A 22,067-nucleotide genomic window follows, 5' to 3' on the forward strand; every position below is an offset into this window, starting at 1 on the left:
GCCAAAAACCGGGTCACGAGTATTTCGGAGAGTTTTCGCGCAGGCTCGGGAATTCCCGCAGCTACTGCATCGTATTTAGTTTCTACGTTACACAATTGATATAAAGTTCATTATACTATGTACAATTCGGTACATAAATTCACTTTCATTCTGTCCCGTAGTAATGTAAATTGAACCTTAAATATGATTTACTAGATACGGCTTTTTTATACTAATTTGTATGTTTTTTTATAATTATTTTAAAATATTGTTTTTACTAGTGGCGTTCTTATTTTATTGTGTTTTAAATTGTAATATTGATTACATAAAATAAATGATTACATGCTTCACCTCGCGCGCGGTGAATGAAACTCCTTAACGACTATCAGATTAAGTGAAATCTGGTCCAGATCTTCTTGGGAATTTCTGTAACAAAAATAACTATTACTATGACGTTTTTCATGCATTACAGACTAGAAATACAGTTTTATTCCAATAATTCAATGACGGGCGTCAACTACGTAGTTCAATTTCCTGCTAACAGATGACGCCACAATACATCCCATGAGCTTTTGTACGCCATCTATTGAGCGTTGCGCGTTTGTACGTTAACGAACACTAGCTGCCGTTTTCCCCTATAAACTGGCTAATAAGTGCAAGCCAGACGGGAAGCGTTTCTCAGTCTCACTACACAATGATATTGCCAAACAAACGCAAACCTACAGGGGCACAATTCTACTATTTTTTCTTTAAAAGAAGCCGTGGTAGCCTAATGGTTTGACCAACTACCTCTCAAGCAGAGGGTCGTGGGTTCGAATCCGGGCTCGCACCTCTGAGTTTCTCGGAATTTATGTGCGAAATTTAAAATGAAATTTAAAATGAAATTTATCATGAACTATTCGGTGAAGGAAAACATCTTGATGAAACCTGCACGTCGAAGAAGGTCCACAACCCTCGGAAAACGTGTAAAGTCTCCAACCCGCATTGTGCCAGCGTAGCGAACTATGGCCTAAATCCTCGTGTGAAAGGAGACCAGTGCCCGTGGGGTGTATAAATGGTTTGATGATGATGCTAAAAGGTACTTGCAATGGCAGCTGAGTCTCAATTAATTGTGAGTGGAACGGCAATTATGGCATTCATTCATTCAATTACTAACGATCCATGTTTCCTTACCAAAACCATCATGGAAATTACCGCATATCGCCCGTTTAAAGATAAAACCACTAAAGTGACATTTTACACAAAAAACTCGATAACAAAGCTATAAACTGAACAAGAGTTTCATCTGCAGAAAGATCGTGAATTTCTTACAACTGGTACATAATTTGGAGATTTTTTGTGGAAAATGTCACATATGCAATTTTACCTTTAAAGAGACAATATCATAATTTTTATTTCGTTTAATCAGCAATTTAATGTCAAATATTTAGTAGACTACACCGTCGATACGCCATTGAAGAGCAGAATACCAAAAAATTGCAATGGCAGTTGAATGCTAGCTTGATGGTTAGCCACTGACAATCCACCACTCTTAACAGAATACTAAACGTTCGAAATCCTGCCATTAACACAACTGAGATGATTTAAAATAGTAGAATTGGGGCCCAGGGGCACCATCTACTAATTTTCTTGTAACTATTGGTCATTGTAATTCCATTGAGACCCAATATATTAAAAAATTAAATATACAGGGTCTTAATGTGAGACGGGGCAGCAAGGCCAGCAATTTTAATCGTTATAGTTACAGAAAAACGGTTTTAAAAGGCTAGCCATGAATTTTGTAGATATTTTGATTGGCCTTCACAGATTTTGAAAAAATTGTACAGTCCGCAAGATAAAAGGCAATTTTTACAAAACTTTTTTTATGCCATTCGACCCGGTCTCTGGTAAGGATCAATAGTCTCCATGGGACTAACTGAGGTAAGAGTACTCGAAATGTCAGAAATCGCAAAAAAAGTGCCATCACATCAAACATCGACGTGCCATCGAAAAGCAGAATACCAATAACCTAACCTCCGGTTAAAAAACCGACCTCAAAAGTCATTCATCCCCTAGTTTGCCACCCTTAGGGTCGTATTCTAGAACTCTATTCAATGCTCAAGTCAGGATTGCACTGGCAACACAAGCACTGGAAATACGACCCTAATGGCAGGGACTTGAGTATGATTTCGAGTGCTTTAAGCCATACTCAAATCCTGACTTGAGCATTGAGTAGAGTTCTAGAATACGACCCTAGGAGGTGGAATATTTTCTTGAAATTGAAATTGTACCACATCTGAAGTACCTTCTTTCCAACAAAAAAAAGAATCATCAAAATTGGTTCACAAATGGCGGAGTTATCGCGTAACATACATACAAAAAAAAAACAAAAAAACATACAGTCGAATTCAGAACCTCCTCCTTTTTTTGAAGTCGGTTAAAAATACACTGACTAGTCACTACTGTTAACTTCAACTTCAACTTTTGTGTCTATGGCTCCGTCGTTTTGCGCGACGATTTTGCCAATGTCAGGGTTGAGAGACATGTGTAGCGGTAGTGAGACAGATTGCCGGTTACTTTTAACAGAATACCTGCCATTGACAATACATACAACTGAGATGATTTAAAATTAGTAGAATTGGGACTGTATGATGTTGACTTCAACTATCGTTAATTTTCATAATATAAATCTTTGGGAAAATGAATTCGAGACCGGAGACGGATAACACTGCCTTTAGATACATTCGTCAAGATCGGTGGGACCGGTTAGCTTGGAATTCAGAGTGAAATGTTAAAACTCATAATAATCAACATTTAAACAGGAGCTGGTTTCACTTTATTTGTAGTATGAATCTCAGTTGGGCTGTTAAATCATTTGGTTAGGGGGCTGCATTTTCCAACCCTTTTGTTTTGTGCTTAATACGTTGTTTTCCTTATATTAATTCGTACCCTTAGCATAATAAAGGGCTATCCACATACATCAGGGCGTGCTAGTTTGTATGAATTGCGGGCCCGTCCCGGACATGTGTGAACGAGAACATACAAAATATACGCAACGATATTTTTTTGAGCCCCTGATGGAGCACGGCCCGTCCACGTCCCGGGCACGGCCCGGATATGTGTGGATTGACCTTAAAATTGCTTTTATCACATGAAAGTCATAAAACTAAGTAACCACAAGAAACAATTTAAGTATATAAGAAAATTTTACAACTCTCTTATCTAAGTATAAAAAAACTTCTCGACTAATTTCGTTCTAAGAATCTTTAGACCATTCTCCTGAAAAATTATAATTTTTCCAGACATGGCCTTATTATACTTGGTATAATAAGACCACATCTACAATTATTTACTTTACTACCTTCGTTCTTCGTCCGACATCCGTCCGAAGCAATTACTATCAAATAAATAATACACGACCAAATTAAAAGACAATGCCAAGTATGAAGGTTCTTTATGCTTCGTCTTTGAATTTGGTTGATCATTACTTATTTGACAGTTTTGTTTCGGGATGATGTTGGACGGGGAAAGAGAGTACAGCAAACAAGAGTAATGCAAACAAGCTTTTTAAAGCTCCCCGTAAACGATTAAATAATTTCTAATATTGTACGTTTGTAAAATTTTTTCACCCCACAAGCTGGGAAAGACTTTCTCATTAGAAATCTGTGCGCAAAAGCGTTTTTTGAACGGTTTTAACATAACCTAGCTTTTTCTTTCGATGAAAAAAAACATAATGCCACGTTCAACTACGCGATTTTTCGTACATTATTTATGTAATATAAAACCGTTGGTACATTTAATTTATTACTGATAACATAAAATTGATAACGCTAACTAATTTTATTTATTAAATTATTTTGTTATAGTTCAACTGTTTTTCTTTCATGTACCATTTTCCTCGTTATAATGAGGTGAAAAGTTGTGTGTTTCGCTCGGCAGCAAAGTTGTTTTGCGTCTCGTGCCTTGAAATCCTCTCTACGCTCAGGAATTTACATATTTTTTAATCCTTCGCTTGTTCAGGTTTCAATACAAGCACTCGCGTCGCGTCAAACAACAACTTTGCAGCCTTGCACAACAAATAACAATTGATCGTCTGCGGTCGTGTATGATGCGTTTGTCAAATAATCTACGTGTTTGATGGAAATGTATGATAACGGCGTGTTTGACAAACACGATTGAAGATATGTTGGCATGTTTGTCAAACAAAACTTCAATTGTCGCCTATGAGTACACCTTGCTAGATTTCGCATAGTCCTCTGCTTCCGTGCGCAATGTCTTTTAACTTTCGTGGGTATATTTTTATCTCAATTTCAATCATTCTCTAGACACAATGTATAATTTTTTGTAAATAAATGAGAGGCAGGCGGGTCTTGCTTGGAATCTTTATAGTTCTCCCGTCCCGCTCCTACATTGGTGCCGTCCCGCTCGCACACTTAAAAGAGTGCGAGCGGTACGGCTGGCCAATAATAATATAAAAGTTGAAGCGTTGGTAGTAGGACGGTATTTCAAATCTAACCGCGATCTAAGCAAGACCAAGAAGCTCACGAAGAATTCTCAATCAGGCATTTCTCTGCAGTCCCAAGTAGTCCTCATCAAGTGTGGGTCGTCGAAGGGGCCCATAGACCACTTTGGGAAACTATACTCTAAACCAGAGGTTCCTAGACTTTTTTTCTCATAGACCACTTTCAACATTTCTACCATATTCCATATCCATATTATTTTTTGTCACGCCAACGTAGAACCCCGTCGAATCTCCCGTGAACCCCTGGTGGAGCCCCAGGACCACTTTGGAACTAAGGCTCTAGACCAACGTCTATTTCTTTTTTTCTTAATACATAGTGCTAAAGTTAACGCAAAAAACGCTTTATCCGTTATTCTTACTCATTGCATAAATTACAGAGACATGATTCATTGTAAAGTACGGCATGTATGACTGTACAAGGCGATGACCAAGTGTGAACTACTGGCAAGTTTGACAAACTTGTTTGATGCTTTATTTGATCGTTTGCGATATTGTTTGAAGAAAACGTGAAGTTTGAAAGATGAATTTGACAAATAATTTGATCGTTTACGGGGCGTTTAATAATCTTTCGGAAATATTAATAGTGATAATTTAAATCGTACATACAGGCGGTGATCCGAAAGCTACATGTCGTGTCGGTCCTGGGACTCTAATAGGCATGGGCGGCCTCAGTAATAGCCCGTGTCGACCATAATTATTGCTTCTCCATCCAGGCTTAATTGACCTCTGAATTATTTGGCACTGAGGTGAGAATGCCATCTGCGGTAGATTTATCGTCCGTTTTATAACCGGTTCTTTTATTGCTTTGATCTGGAATTTTAGACAAAAAACTATTAATACATTATTATCGACTAACAGTCGCTTCAAATTTCTCTCTTCTAACTTACTGCCGACAACATAACTTTTCATTTTTTGTCTAAAGAAATGTAACCTTATCTCGTAGAATATAAAGTCGCGTCGCAGCGCCAATTTGAGGCTGCCAGTACTGCTGGTGTGTAAGCTAGCATCCAAACTACTTAACGACTGCAATCCTAGTGTCAATTTGCAAACGAAATATGAGTACACCTTAAACAAGTCAATATTTTTCAACTATGGTATTAACTAACTTGGTTTATAGTGACACTTTAGAATATCTTAAATGTAAACCTATACAACTAATCAATTTAGTAAATAGTAAGTTAAATTAAGTATCGACGCTGCGCGCTGTAGGCTCATCACTAGGTTTTGTCTAGCGACAAAGAAGAGTCGCTTTTTATAAAAGGTTTTTGAAATTGAAAAAGTAAAAAACGAAAAACACTTACCATATCCAACTTAGTAGTATCTGGTGACGTATATCTATTTTCCCTGTCCGAATGTGGTAAGCTTATTTGATCAGATTCCTGGCTCAAGAGCGGAGAGGTGTAATTCTTTCTTGACTGGCTCTTGTACAGCAACAGTTCTTCAGACAATTTTTTATCAAGTGACAACAACTGCTTTTCGAACTGCTCGATCATTGAATTATTGAGAATACTAGCGTCTGTATTTTGTATTATTTTCACTACAGCCAAAGCAAGAGGTTTTTCAGAGGGCAAGATACACACCCGTTCCAATATTTGACTAGCTACGTCGTGTCTAAACTTTCTCCCAATTTCGATAACGTAATTTGTCAAGTTAATAAACACTAACTTGAATCGTGAAAAGTTTTGTGTTACAGCAATCGTGTGCATCAGAACATCACACAACAAAATGTCTTGTCCAAAATTGTGTTTGAGTATTTGGCAATAATCATTAAGGTCAACTGTATTAAGATGTAGCAAAGTGAGTTCTGAGACATTCACCTTTAACGTCAAGTCTTCAATGGAGTCAAATTTGGCCTTTGAAATAAAATCTATGGTCATTTCTAAGAGTGTTCCAGTTAAGTGTCTTGCTTGGCATTCTTCTACATACAACAAGCCAAATTTGCGTCGCAATACGGGCCAGTTTCTCATAATCATGTACTCTTGAACGAATACATACTCGTTTAATCGGGTCAGTATATTTTTTACTTCGTTTTCACTGATTTGGTTATGAGGGAATACACACCGAGCCTTCATACAATTGGAAATGAGGTTATAGAAACAAACCCCCTTGAAGACAACACTTCTAGTGCTTGGTGGAGTTCTATATGTCGTGTCAAATATAGATGGTAATTTTCTTTGAACGTTATTAGATGGAGTTGTACAGTTAGTTGGACAGATAGGCAATTTTAAATTCTTATTTCGAACTTCAGGATGGCGTGGGACGTCGCAGTCAGTTTCTCTATAAGTTGAGTCAGCGTTTTGTTTTTCGATTCGAAAATTTTGAACTCGCTCAGATGCTGCAATTTTAGTTGGCTGGTATATATGTCTTTCTAAGTTCACAAAGTCTTTTGTTAGAGGCTGAGGGATGTACTCTTCGTGTTCGGAAGCAGCTACCGACATGGATGCCGAACTATTGAGACGAGAAGATTCTATACCAGTTAAGCTTTCGGCAAACAGAGAGAGTGCGTCGTCGTCATCATTATAAGGCGTTTCTTCAAAGGACATGTACCTATCTTCACTATGTTGTACTTTATCTGAGATAAAATTGTCGTCACCTTCTGAGTTATCGTTTGTAACTTTAGGCTCCTGAAGCGGATCTTCTTCCGCCTGACAGTTCTGATCAAACATGACATACCTACTTCTGCTGGAAGTAAATTCATCATCCTCAGATCTATCAATTGTATTATTGAGCTCCTTATTGGCGCGTTCCAAGAGCTCGTTAGACGATTCTGTTAAATCACATTCATTTTTGCCTTTTAAAAGACTATTGTCAACAGGTGTGAATAACTTCTTTATGTTTCGACAAAGAGTAATGGCTTCATTTTCTTCTTTGAGGATTTTGAACATCTTGCCCTGTATCATTTTGATTTCTGCGTCAACAGTTTCAGTGTCATGTCCTATCCAATTAACGAATTCGAAATCTAACTTCTTTAGTTGCGAAGAAAGCTTTTCTAGAGCAAATTTGCAGATTTCATCTTTAGTTGCGCTGCTTTGAAAATTGCTTTGGTGTGTATAACTTGAGTCTGAACTTAGGTCTAAAGATCGAGATGAATGGCTATAAGAAGAAGTATATTTGGTCACTATATCGCTGGTTTCAGAGTCAGAGTTGCTACAGCAGTCATCGTTTTCTTTGTATTGTCTCCGCCACTTGTTGTCAACATGAGACAGTCTTAACACAGGAATCTTTTTATCAATTCTATAGAAATCGTTGGAATCAACAGTAACACATGTGGTTGTGCTTGAACTCGAGATATCTTTAGTCCAAGAAAGACATTCTGACGTGCTAGTTTTACGAGAGTCAATTGGTAGAGGACTTTTTGGGGCTGAGCGGGTCATTTCTGTGTTTGTGGGTTTTATATCGTTGTGGACCGTCTTTTGTTTGTTATCCAAGAGCGATGGAGAGCTTGGTATGTCAGTTGAAGTTACTTCTTCCAAAGCGTTACCTCTTGTACGGGGTTTCTTGTCCGTATTTTGTAATTTGGTCTCTTTGTTATGTATTTCCTTTACTTGTTTTCGCGGTTTCTTCGATGTTGAATCTGCTTTTTTCATTTGTTTATTTGTAACTATAAACAAAGACAGTATCGCAATTATCATTGATACAATAATCGAACAAACACAAAGGAAAATTCTTTCGATTTGACTGGACTTGAACCAGTGTCTGTTGCCTCATCGTGGTTACCGCTCTTACCAATTGAGCGACTGACCGAGTCAGCAGTTCTTACGCATTTTCCCAATGTGTCCGTTCTGGCCTCCTTGTCATAACTAGCGCATTTGTATTTCGGTATATTTCGGGATATCGGCACCTAGTCATTTTTGTTAGTAAAAACGTCAATCGCGCTGATTTTGCTTAACACTAAAACCGAAACTAAATAAAATATAATAGACCACTTACGAGTAGAGGCTGTTGTAGGTGTCTTTTCGGTGGTCCCTAGATATGTTAATCACTCAATTTGATTAAAAATGTCGCTTACGTTAGTTATGATCAGTGATCGGAATTGAGGGAGTTTTTATACAGAAACTTTGAGCAACGTTAAGAATAATGTGGACATTCCCTTTTACAAATCCCGGTACTAACCGGAATAGATTTTTTGTTTTAAATTATTTTTAATGATTGCTGCGGAAAGATTAGACTTAAATAAACACTTTTTGTTCTTATTAATTTTTCTCAGCAAGCGATAGTTTTCGAGTAAATGAAGGAGAAAAAATTTATTTACCAAGACTACTGGAGTTAAAAAATTCCGATAGATTTTTTTTTTGTTTTAAGTTGTCTAATGATTGTTTTGGATAGATAAGACATAAATAAATACTTTTTGTTCTTATAATTTTTACTCCGCAGGTTATAGTTTTTGAGTAAATTAAGAAGAAAAAATTAATTTACCAAGGTTAGGACTTAGCGAGCGGCTGGTGAGTGCCTAAAACGAATTTAATAATTTCAGAGCCAGTCCAGTAAAAAAAGTAAAGACGTTTAAATACTTTCTTGAAATAGTTATTTATCTGCATAAAAAAAAATATATTCAACACAAGCGTGGCTATTTTGCATGGTTTAACTGTCACTGGGTTAGCGGAGTAGCAAATTAATTAACTTACATTTTCATCAACATGGACTTCTGCAAAGTAACGCCTGAATCTATTAATTATCTACAAATAATTTATAGATTCAGGCGTTACTTTGCTGGAAATTCATTTTTATTAGTATCTTTAGTTTCGTCTATAAAAAGTTGGACTTGGGAATAATTAATACAAAATAAAATAATAAAATTATATATATTTAAAATATATTTTACTCATGTCTCATTTATAAAAATAAAATATAGCTTAACAAAAAATCGAAATCAACTGTAATAAAAGTCAGGAACATATTTAAAGAGGATATCGACACCCTAGGCGCAAACCACACAAACTGGACAAAACACACATGACGGCAATAGAGCACGTGCGCTGAAATGGCGGATCACTCCTCACGCATTTTTAATTTGCTCCTTATTTCGATAAGCATGAAATTTGAATCGATCGAGAAGACGCACGCGCCATGCCAGCGTTAGAAGCCAGTTCTGTATGGCTTGCGCTAGGGGTAAATGCTTCAAAGAGGAAAAATTATCATTCTTCCTGTACTAGATCTGTTTCCCTTTCTTGTAAAGAATTGAAATAGATAATCATTATTTTTTCTATATTTTCTTCTTTAAGTCTATTTCTTTTTACATTTAATATCCACTTGAAGGTTGAGAAAGATCTCTCAACGTCCACAGACGTAAGAGGCGCAAATTTGAAAAAATTTTCGTAATCTGTTTCATTTCCCTTCACAATTTTTTCACCTATTTCTCTAATTACATCATAATCGGGATTTCGATCTAGTACTTTTTCTATCTTACTATTTATTAATTCGTTTGAGGTCCAACTTAAACAAGACCTGACTTTATCAAAAATTAAAAATGAATCAATTATTGATATTTTTTTTGTTTGTATTTCAGTAAGTGCTTCGTCTATTATTGTGAAATATTCATTAATAAAATTAAGCTCTGATACGATATTTTCATTTCGTATGACTCTTTTTGCTTTTTTAATTGATATAGACTCATTGCTGTTAAGACTGTTTAAAACATTCGATATTTCTCTAAAATGTGTAGCATAGTATGTTGCTGCCTTTAGCCACGTGCCCCACCTTGTAATTACAGGTTGTGGAGGCAGCGGCAAGTTTGGATACATGTTTTTTAAAATTCTGACCCGATTTGGGGATTTCAGAAATATCTTTTTGACATTGGATATTAAGGAATCAACATTCTCGTATTGTGAACGAATTTGTTCTGCCAATCGGTTAAGAGCATGAGCTAAACACGTTATATGAATAATGTTAGGAAAATCAATTTTTAATAGGCGTCCAGTTCGCAACATATATGCCACACTATCTGTGCATAACATTAACACATTACTTGTTTTCTCTTCAAATGATTCTCCCCACATATTTCTTAAAGATTCTATTACAAAATCGGACATAGTTATACTGTTCACTGTTTCTAGCATTTTACAAGCTATTAAATATGGTCTGGTAGCCACATTTTGTATAAGTGGCATCACCAATAAATTTACAACGTATCTTCCCAAAAAATCCGTGGATTCGTCAAGTGATAACCAAATCTTGTTGTTTCCGATTACATCGTAAGTAGCTTTTAATTGTGTTTGAAAAAATCTGTTAAAATATTGTTTCCGTAGCAATGATTCTGAAGGTACTGCCTTATTTGAGCAAGTACAACAACATTTTATACATATATACTTGTTGAAAAATTTTTGTAACGTTGGGTTACTCACTTGTGTCCAAGGTATGTTACATAATATTAAAAATTCTATTAAATCAAAATAAAACTCATCCGGGGTTCTTTTTCGTCGTCTTGTATGAAGTGCGTTTATGATGTGCCGATCTACGTTGCTTTTACGAGTAGCTTTTATGTGGGATTCACATATTGTACAAAATATGATACCACTTGCGGGATCGTAAACCAGTTCTGGGTAGTCGACAACCCAGCTATAAACCAGCTCTGATCTTGGTCTATTTTCCATAGTGATAATACCTAAAATAAAAAAAAGCTGCTAATGACCATGTCAAAACATTTTGAAACAGAGTTTTTAAAAGTACTTAATTATATAACTGCCTATTTCACAAAAATACATTTTAAACACATAGTTGGTAAATTAAGAGCCTGTTCTCTTAGGAGCGTTCGACGCGCGTTTTGCTAACGCGCGCTTAGAACTAGTCGAATTTTACTACTAAATAGCCGTATACATAGTTAAAAAGTACGTCTTAAGTTGCACTTTTAAGATCTTTTACGAAGTTCGTAACTTTATTAGATTCAGCGTGCCTAATTTTTTTTGTTTTTTTTTCTCTCTAAAGCCCGCCGTTTTTGGAAAAGATATTTATATTATTATTGAGGTCTCATATTTTTCATTTCATCATAAAAATACCACACGCAAATATCGTAAAACTCAGAAGTTATATTCAATTATAATTTTTTTCAGGGTAGTCACTTTTATGAAGGTACTTTTATATCTGGATGTTATGAAACGAGATAGATCTTTTAAAAATAAAATTAATAATTTTCTTCTTTAACATGTAGAATTACACATTCTTCATAATCATTTTTTTAAGTTAAATAGGTATTCTACTGTACGGTATAGGTATTACTGAGGTCTTTTCTCGGAAATCTGCTTTTTATTCCAAAAACCTATAGGTGTAACGATTAAAAATTGCAGTGTTATAGAAAAAATATATAATTTTGTAATTTGTGTAATTTTTTTCTGGATAAATTAAAAGAAAAAAATTATACTAAAATTAAAAACATTATAAGTAAATATTACATACGTAGTTTAAATGTATCTGTTTATTAGCACATTTTTACGAACCTCGGTAACTTTATTAGATTCAGGGTGAATTACTATTTTTAAATATTTATTTTAATTTTTTATCTCTAAAACTCTGCCGTATTTTCCCACTTTTTTTAAATAATTCTAATTAAAAAGATTGTCTAACTAAAAATTCAACAATAAATAATAAAAAATTCATTCTTACCTTGCAAGTGAAATAAATATGAAGTCCAAGTCGCAGGTAAAAGCTGGTTCAGGGATTCGTAGCGTAAAGTCGTCGTTTTAAGTAAAATCAAAATCCAGATCGCAATGCAAATCAAAAACCGTTGTGAGATAGCCAAGTTGTCAGAAAATACAGAAAAACTCAAAATAACACCCGAACGCATGACAAGCACAACATCGAATAAGAACAATTACAAAAATTGTACTTAATGGGGTTACATGTAACTGCACGCAAGCAGGTATGTTGTCTCGTTCGCTCTTTTTTCCAGTTATCACTCAGACAATGAGATTAGCTTTAGAAACTAACAAAAAAAGATTTTTGTCTCACCACGCGGCACCCTTTGTCGCTTTCTTATCATCGCACGTTCTGGCACCACGCCGACATGGTGGTAACGTGGTCTTTTTAGATGGATTTGAATGGAGAAATTATGCTAGGTTCAATATTATCAGGCGTTTTTACTTGAATGTCAACAACAGGGATAATAAAGTTAACCCTCATAAAACATTTTTAAAGCAGGGATTTCGGTGTTGTCTTGTTTTGTAATATGATGCAATAATAACCGGCATATCATGATACTTTTCAACATTTTTATAATCAAATCATCAAAAATTTTGACTTCTTTTATTACTTTGCAAGTTACATAATTAAAATGCAATAGTGCGTTGTATTATTTATTAATAAAGTCATAAAATATAAATAAAAAAAGTTTAGATAGCAAATTTAAATTTGCAAATATTTTTACACTGAAGATAAGAAAATAGCAAATATCAAATTCGTTTGTAGTACAGCCCACAAAATCAAGCCGTAGTTGTCAAACAAAGCCGGTGAAATTCCAAAATAACAAGCCGGGGTCAACACTTTAGTTTCACAACACGTGCGCACTCAGCAAAAGATTTTACAAGAGTTTTTTGCACGGATATTTCGCTGCAGAAATAAGTAATAGCTTCTCTTTCACACAACGTGGAAAGCCGTAACTGTTATCTCTTTTACACAGTACAGAAACAAGATAAGATAAACTATAAAAACCGTCGATATTTAACAAAGGGCAAAGGTTGTTTAGTTTTAGTTTAATTTTCTGGTTTTTTTTAATACCAGAATGTTGGTTAGTAAGGTCGATTATGTTTAAATTACCAAGTCAAATATTTCAATACGGAACCAGAACATATAAATGTACCATTTTTCACCGAAATTGCATCACCTCATTTTGGCAGTTCATCTTAAAAAAAACTCATCAAAGTGTCCGTTTGACCACAACGAAGTCTGATAAAAACTTGAAAAATTTTTATTTTGTGTGACGAACATCTTGTTTTTACCATTTTATGTATGTAGTACTTATGTTTATGTTAATAACAGCATCAGCGAAGACTGCTACACATTCTGTACCGATCTTAGATATATTTCTCCTTTTGAAAGAACAATTACTTTAGTGAGTCAAACTAAACACTATAATTATTATAAATAAATACCTACGTATAAATAAAACGTAATACAACAATATTAATTTTATTCAGTAGTATTATGAATTTATTCAATAGTAATTTAAATTAGTTCAAGTAATACGTATCCCGGGATATTTTTTGATCATATCACGAAATGGGTATGTCCATACTAAGAAAACGTTCAAACTTTAGGTATAAAAACTCCCTCAATTCCGATCACTGGTTATGATATAAGGAGGACAGCGTTGCAGGTATTAGGTTTAAACATATTTTTGCATTATCGCAATTAGTATTGCAATTATGACAAAAGTTTCAAGATTTCAACAACAAAGGACAATGCCCAAGTTACATATAGTCCAGCTAAAAAAGTTAGACGTCTCCCATGCGCAGATTCAGGGCTTAGTTAGTATTTCCATATACTTTTAGTTACACTGGATTTATATTTATTTTAACAAGGGAAAGTTGATATGCAGCATTTAATATTAATATGTTACTTTGTAATACAGAGTCAAATATCTTGATAGGTACAGTCAGATATACACCAAAAATAACACTTAGTTTAACTACGAAAGACGCCTGTGATAAAAACGGTGCATTTTTTTAATACTTAAAAAATATTGAAAGCGTTGTAAACATTTACTTTTGAACGTAATACAACTTAGTTTTTGTTTCTTTTACAGCTTCGAGACGTGTTTTTCTTGACTTTTCTGACAACTATGACATTGAGAGTCAAGTTCAAGTTAAGGAAGATTTGTCGGTATCATAACTATTTTAATTTTCGTTCATAATTGTCTCACCGTTGGTGTTACGAACGGCCGATGCACACCTGGTCAATCAGAGCGACCGTTCAAGTATTACTGAACCTCGCGAGATAGTTTCGCGTGTTCTGATTGGCTGGGAGCGTCCGCGGCCACACGGCTTAGGCCGGTACGGTGTCGGAGATAAGGAATCAGTAAGAATAAGCATTTGTAAAGTAATTACGAATTCAAGGTCCGTCTTAAGTTCACAGACAAGATGTATCCGCAAAAGTGTAAAACGATAATTGAGAAGTCATTAAGAAGTATTATGGAGGGACCCGCAACAGTTGGACAAATCATGACAAGCGTAAACGAGGTTTGAATTTAAATGTCAAAATGTAAGTCGTGCTACGTTCAAAAACATATTTACTATGTCTTAAATATATTATGACAACGTATTTTTAAAAATTCAAATAGTTTTCTTATATATTTCAACTAAGATTTGATTACGTATTAAAAAGTGCATTTAAATTTTACTCCGGTCGCGACTAAAACATTTGCGAATCTACGTACCAATAATAAATCTACCAGACAATCACACCAATTACCTGGTTTCAAACTCCCTAGTTTGAAACCAGACACTAAGAATACCAGAGTAATGAAATTAACTTTGGAACACTTCCCAGAACACAAGTAGAACTAATTTAGAAAAGTTTATTTCCCAATTTGGTTCTACCGGGAATCGAATCCAGGACCTGTTCATCCAGGGCCCACAGTATAAACTGTTGCGCTACCGAGGTAGTCAAGTCCAAAATGGGCATTGTCCTTTTTGTATTGAAATTTGTACAAAACAAGCTACAGTAGGGACTACATTTTTGGGTGATTTCAATACTAATTTGAAAATACGGTTGTCAATTCCCAATTTCCCAAAAAAATTGCCAATTAAGAACAAATGAATAAACATATAAAATACCTTTTGGTTTGGCATCAGATCTAGGTGTAGCGAGTTTTTTATTAACTCTTTTAGCCGGTTTTTGGTCTTGAACAGGTTCTGGAAAAAAGGTATAACAAATTGCAGCAATATCAAATAACAAAAATCACACCAACATGAGTCACTGTTAACAATGATGTTGCCATTACGCTCCGATGCATACGCAATTACGCAGTCCGCAGAATACGTGAGCTTACCGATCGCGATGTTGATACTGCTAGAATAGTTTACTTTAGTTACTTCCGTATTATAATGTCCTACAGAATTCTCATATGGGGTAAAGCGGCAGATATACCCATACTTGTGTTGCAAATACGAGAGTTTTTGCAGTTTAGGTTCTCGGGTTTATCTCAGAGAATAGATTAAGGAAACTGGTATCATAACTGTGGCATCACAGTGCATTTACCCTAAAATTTTGTATGCCCGTAAAAATGTACATAATTTCATTACGAAAGAAGATATCCATCACATTTAGCTTATAACTAAGTCGAAAGGTACCACGATTTCGTTTAATAAAGGTAACGATTCTTTTATGGGGAACTGTGTACAATAAGATTTTTAGTCAAAAACATACCTGCAGATGTATCCGAAGCGCAGTCAGTCACTATTTCAGGAATATCTTTCGATTTCTTAGTTTTTCCTTTGGTAGCTACATTGGCCTTGGGTTTTCGGAGTGCTCGCTTGGGTTTCTTAGGTTCTTCGACTGGTGGAACCTTTGGTGATTCATTGACTCCAGGTTTCACTAGTTGCGCAAGGGCCACTGTAAAGTAACAATTACAAATTTTTAATCAAAGCCTTTGCTTTATCCTTCCTGACGCGAGTTGCAAAGAGTGGAAATTTCAGCTTGTTGATCACGTTAGTCCCCTGATCACCCCTTAACTGATCATCCCCATTCTTTCCAAATCACATCACGCGTGTCGGCTGTCTAGGTACCTTCGATGTACATTTTTTCTGTATTCCTTACTAGAAAAAATATAAAATTAAAATATGTTGTTTTGTAGTTAATTTAAAGTTATTTCGTAAATGATAGAAATTATTATGATGAAATTATTAATACTGCCACCCAGAAGTCTCAAGTTTGATTGGTTGATTGATATTCGTATGGCCTACATCTATTTCTCTTGTAAGTTTGGGTGTAATTTGTGGTTGTCTATGTGTGTGTGTCCATGGCAACCGCGATACATGGCTTCCCTAGTGCGGGACTATGAGTGTGTGTGTGTTATTATATATTCAATCCGAGAGCCTGTGATTGACTAAATTGATTTATATATTTTTATATTCAGAAAGGCATATTACTTTTTCGTGGAGACAAAAATGAAGTTTAGGTAAATAAGCGTTCGGTTATTCGATCACTACTTATTATTACACATTTAAAAATTTTGATTAATATTAACCTTTACATTCTAGTTGTTATTCATTCGAAGAATTTAGATATTACTTACTGGGTGTTAACCATTGACTTACAATTATATGGACGACGGGTCTAATACAAAAACCACGCAAAAAATGTCCCAAGTCAACCTATTTAAACGTAGTGACATGTAAAGGAATATGAATAAACTAAAACGTTGAATTTAAATTGTAATGTCATCGCAGTACTGTCTAGTTTTGCTTGCGTCGCTGTCAGTCGAACAACGCGTGACTAAAGCGTGAATGACGCTCTGTATACGATTTTAACGCCCTATAAGTTCGGACACTTTTTAGCGCGGACCCGACGTCCATATAATTGTAAGTCAATGGTGTTATTAGTTATTATATTACAATTTGTACTAACTTTAAGAGTAAACGAGAAAAAAACGATCCTGAATATTGTAGAGTTCCCGCGTCTTACAATATGAAACATGAAAAATGAAAATTATGAAACATCTACAAAAGGAAAATGATTCGACTTTTGATACGACACGACAACTTCTTTGGAGGGAAAAAAGGGGAAGAGGTCGACCTAGGCGCAGTTACATAGACCCCTAGGCGCAGTTACATAGACCAAATAAAAGAAAATCGTGTCATACAACGAGGTCAAGGAGATGGGTTAAAAGAGAGATGATTGGAAGATGCTCCACCGACAAGAGTATAAAGGCACGTTACACCGTAGCGGATCCGGGCTGTCACAGTGCCGAGTCGTTTCAAGTTTAGATGTCTGTAATAAATTTTAACTTATACACAAGATTTCATGATCTTTCAGAGGAAGTGACTAATTAGTTTTTCATCGATTCTAATAAAATACACTTTTTGAGTTAATACACGATTGTATTAACAGTGGGACATGATGAGAGCATTTTGCGCTTGCGCTGTCCACTACACTATAATGACTACACTGACTACCCTCCGGGTGCCCGGCGAATGCATTCATATTACGACGTGTCGCGATCGGGTCGGTTTGGAACCGGAAAAAAACACTCGACGCCGTGCCCCGACCATGACTCGGCCGTAGCACGGACTCGGCCCGGTCTAACATGAAGTTCATACAAAAGCATATATATTTGACCGTGTCACGGCCGGCACACGACCGGAGAACGGCACGGTGTAACATGAATCTGCCTTTACTCTTGAGTTTGATGATGATAACTAACCTTGTGTTTGATCTGCCCATAAAAAAAGACATTCTGTAACTAATCAAACGTTAATCTGTATTGTACGGTTGTATAAATCAAAATCAAAATAAAATCGTGTACATATAACCCACATAAGTAAGTATAACCCACATAATAAGCAAACAGGTAATTTTCCTTTAAACAAACTTTTTACCTTTCGTGTTTATAAGATGCAGACAATGATTTGAAATTTAAATACGAATTAACATTAACTCAATACACTTTCCAACGTTTTTTAAAATTAAATTTGTTAAAAACTTTTGCATGACGACAAGCTTCAGAAAACATTGAAGATTTGATGAGAAATAATATTTGACACTAAGTAAAATAAAGGAAGTACCTTCTAAGAGGTCAATATTTTGTATTGTCAATTCATTATTTAGAAACAAATAGCGTCACTAAACAGAAATCTGGCTTTTTAAAATTTTAACTTATTAATAGAAACATTAATGTTAATTTCCAGAAAATGGATTTTTTCTTTCTGGGTATTGGTATTGGTTCAAATGTGTTACGTGTTTTATTTTTCTTTATCTTGTGGTTCTCACCACAAAATATAAAACAAAAGATCTCTAGGTAATAAAACTATTTTTCACTTCACATGCTCTTAAAGTTCGTATTTATGCTGGGTGTAAGTAGGCTGCATAAAATATGATTTTATGGTCTAGTGTATAAACTAAAACAAACCATCACATTAAATATGTCTAATTGTGGTAATTTTACATTCAATTTTAATTAAATAATCTTTTATTGGTAATATTGCTGTTCAATTTCCTCGCAATCGAAGTGAAAAGCAGAGTGTATAACTCGTTCGTAAAACCCATTTTACCCTCGACTTAAGTATCCACTCCCGTCTGCGGCTCGGGTAGATATACTCGTCTCGGTGAGAATGACGCGTTTTATGCACTTGTTGTACAATCTACTATTTTGGATCTAAATTGCGTACCTACCTAAACCAACGTTTTGAGACCTTTACAGGTCCCGTGGTCACGGTTGTCTGGTTTGTTAGAAAAACAAATATACGTGGTTGAAATTCGAAAAATAGTTTTATTTCCTATGTGAAACAGTTGCGAAAAACAAAGAACTCAAGTTTTTCATGTACTTCCGTTCACAGGCCGCACTTTTATTGCACACAATAAGGTAGATTGGTGGCGAGTTCTATTTTTCGATTGGTTAGGTTCTCGCGATTGTTACACATTGACAATTGAACTATTGTGTTGAACCCAAACAGCGTATATTTATTTTTTACAAACATACCAACGTTTCGGGGCTTTTACAAGTCCTATGATCACGGCTGACAGAGTTTATATTGTTAATTCAATATTAGAATCACGCAACCCGCAGAATGCCTTTAAAGATCTACGCTTAATTAAAATAACGAATAAATAATGGTGGTCTGAAAATTGCCCTCCTCTGTTTCGGTTTGGTGATTATAGTCGTTGCACCAATACTGTGTCAAACCCAAACCTGCCTGCGATAAGACGTAAGACGGAAGAAAAAAAACAACTGTATTTATAGTTCTGTGTGTACAATAATGTCATCAAATCATGTGAGCTCGGCATTCAAGGTGTATAAATAAATATATGTACACTACAGAATTGGTTTCTTGGTTTGATTTAAGATTTTGTCGAGAATTGAACTGTTTGCTTGTCGCAGCAGCATTTCACTGATTATATTATAAAACAATTATCAAAGACGGGGTTCAACCTTTGTACATTATAGCTTGAACCTTTTCAAGGCGAGAGTGAATAGGCATTATTTGTGTCATTATGTCGCTTTCCATCGGGTATAATGGAGGTCAAATATGCCATTTTTATTTCAAATAAAAAAATAATATTATCTAGTTATACAAACAATTATTAATTATCTTTATATATAAATTTAAATACAAATTATAATATTGTTCCAACATAATATGTCTTAGGATTACTTTTTCAAATTATAATTAATTTCGTCCAATTTAGAAGCTAAGTATTTCTATGTAAATCGGTTGTCTGGGATGCCATGATACAGGCTTGCCTAGTGTGGGACTGACGTAACAATATATTCATGATCGAATTGTTGCTATCTATCTGTCAAATAAATGTTATTTTATTTATTTATTTATTTTTATTTATACTAATCTTAATTGCACACAAGAACACATACAATATATTTCAATCCACGATTTTTTGCATAAACGACATGGAAACCGCGTGGCGAGCGTATATTATTTAGTCGTAATTCATATCATTTTTCCATACAATATTTCGCTACATTATATTAATAATAACTTAACAATGCACACATTCATAGCCCCGTACTAGGGAAACACTATATCGCGGGTGCTATGGACACATACATAAACAACCATAAAGTACACCCAAAGTCATGAGAGAAATAAATGTAAGTTATACAAATATTCCTCCCAGCCCAGGCAGGAATCGAACTCGGGACCTCTAGGTGGCAGACCAGGGTGGTAACCATTCGGCCTCAGAGGCAGTATATTGCTATTAGTGTCAGAAGATGGAGGATTAATTTATATGTCTAGTGTGACTTGGAAGCTTCTCCTGACGTACTCTTGTACCAAATTAAAAACTAACAGGAAACGTTAAAGACAGGCAAATTTATTTCAAGCAATAAAATGAAGTTGGTGTTGCAGCAATAATTAAACAAGGGAACATTTGAGGTGGTAAGTTATGGATGTCAACTTTGTAATGCCTGATTCCTAACGCTAGGATATTTAATGAGCAGATTCTCAAATTTGTTGCAAAAACTAACTTGAATTGCTTTTAGATTTGTAATTAGCGTGTCAAATATTATAACTGTAAATTAAAACATTCGCTGAAGCTTATGACCAGAAATTGGAGTAGACAGGGAATTAATATTGGCACAGGCAAGGTAAAACATCTAACGTGCTTTTGAAATTATACAAGAGCAATTAAAATAAATTTTTTTAAGGAAAAAAAATTATGTCTCTAATTTTATTTGCTTTGTGGAAAAGTGGAAACTTTCTAGTTGTCCAGCATCAATATGTGGACTGAATAATCGTCCCTGTGAAATACTGGAAATATTTAATTGTAATTATTTTACTATGATAGTGTGTTTCAGAGAAAAGTTTTGTATTTGTAAAATTATATTATTTTGATTCCTTGCCTTCTATTTTTAATAATTCCAGATTTTAGAGGGAGGTATTATCTACTCTGTAAACTTTTTACCCACAGAAATTAGAGAAACGTAAAAAAAATAATTATTATAAAAATGTTCATTTGATCCACTGGCCACATAATTCCCAGAATGTTAATTTGAAAATAGAATAACTTCTTTTATATTTAAAGGAACCTTTTTTAGCATTCTTCTAAATATGTCCTTGACTATAATTGGCTTATACTGTGGATTCAATCCAAAAGCTTGTTAGGTGGGTGTTTGCTATTTACTAGTTGAGGCTAAGAGTGTTGGTCATATAACCTCTCCTCCTAATTTTTACTCGAAATCCACTTTGTATGAACGGCTCTTATTTACATGTCGACAACACTAATCGGAGATAGGTGTGGGACTACATAAGTTACCCGCAACCTCATTATTAAATTTGTTGAATACTCATTATTAAAATTATTCGTGGTCACTTTATACCTTCATTAGCGAGTTCAATTTTTCTCCGTAGAGCTCCAATAGGTGACAGCCGTCTCTTCTTTTTAGGCGTAAGTTCAGGCTCTTTGATTGGAGACACAACATTTTCTGAAATAGAAAGAGATTTTAATATAACTTTCATTTTAATTTTCTACCCGTTACAGTTTAATGATATGTCACACACAAGTCGTTGAATTTAAACAATAGTTATGAGTATCAAATTTAGAGATAAAGCTGATTCAGAGTTTTTATAACCAGTGTCCAATTACTACATACATTTGCAAATATTTCGGTACTTACGAGATTTTCTTGGCACCGGTATTTTAAGTTTTATTACAGTAGGCGTCCTAAGTTTCGGTTTCTCCACCTTTTCCCTCTTTGCTCTCTTTCTAGGAGGCTTTTCTAGGATATTTTTATTAGGAGCAGAAGTTTGCTCGACATTTCTCTTTGGAGGCATTTCGCGCGGAAGTTTTCAATTCACGTCGAGTTATGATTATCAGATGATTACATTTCCGCAGTGATAACTACCAATTCTTTTCTTTTTTCACTAATTCTCTAACTATTAAACAGTGGAATGTCGCAATACGCAAAATGTTGGTGTGCGGAAAT

The 22,067-nt window shown here is 35.0% G+C and overlaps 1 protein-coding gene across 1 annotated transcript; it reads right to left on the reverse strand.

The window, feature by feature from the left end:
- Positions 1-237: 237 nt before the first annotated feature.
- Positions 238-21,915, reverse strand: LOC113240102. The gene is made up of 7 exons (XM_026477323.1): positions 21,759-21,915; positions 21,462-21,566; positions 15,836-16,021; positions 15,244-15,321; positions 5,782-8,081; positions 5,087-5,290; positions 238-405 (listed from the first exon to the last, which is right to left on the reverse strand). The coding sequence occupies exons 1-7, from the start codon at positions 21,913-21,915 to the stop codon at positions 370-372; spliced, it is 3,066 nt and encodes a 1,021-aa protein (XP_026333108.1). The 3' UTR covers positions 238-369.
- Positions 21,916-22,067: the final 152 nt, after the last annotated feature.

The sequence above is a fragment of the Hyposmocoma kahamanoa genome, unplaced genomic scaffold, assembly GCF_003589595.1.
Source record: "Hyposmocoma kahamanoa isolate Upper Pololo Valley unplaced genomic scaffold, ASM358959v1 120, whole genome shotgun sequence".
Lineage (NCBI taxonomy): Eukaryota > Metazoa > Arthropoda > Insecta > Lepidoptera > Cosmopterigidae > Hyposmocoma > Hyposmocoma kahamanoa.

Excerpts from the sequence above, each read along its gene's own strand:
- LOC113240102 (XM_026477323.1), bottom strand. The coding sequence starts at position 21,915 with ATGCCTCCAAAGAGAAATGTCGAGCAAACTTCTGCTCCTAATAAAAAT. Across the intron at positions 16,022-21,461 it reads AATTGAACTCGCTAATGAAG|TGGCCCTTGCGCAACTAGTG; the intron begins GTATAAAGTGAC and ends GTTACTTTACAG. Across the intron at positions 406-5,086 it reads TAGCTTTCGGATCACCGCCT|AAATTCCCAAGAAGATCTGG; the intron begins GTATGTACGATT and ends TTTTTGTTACAG.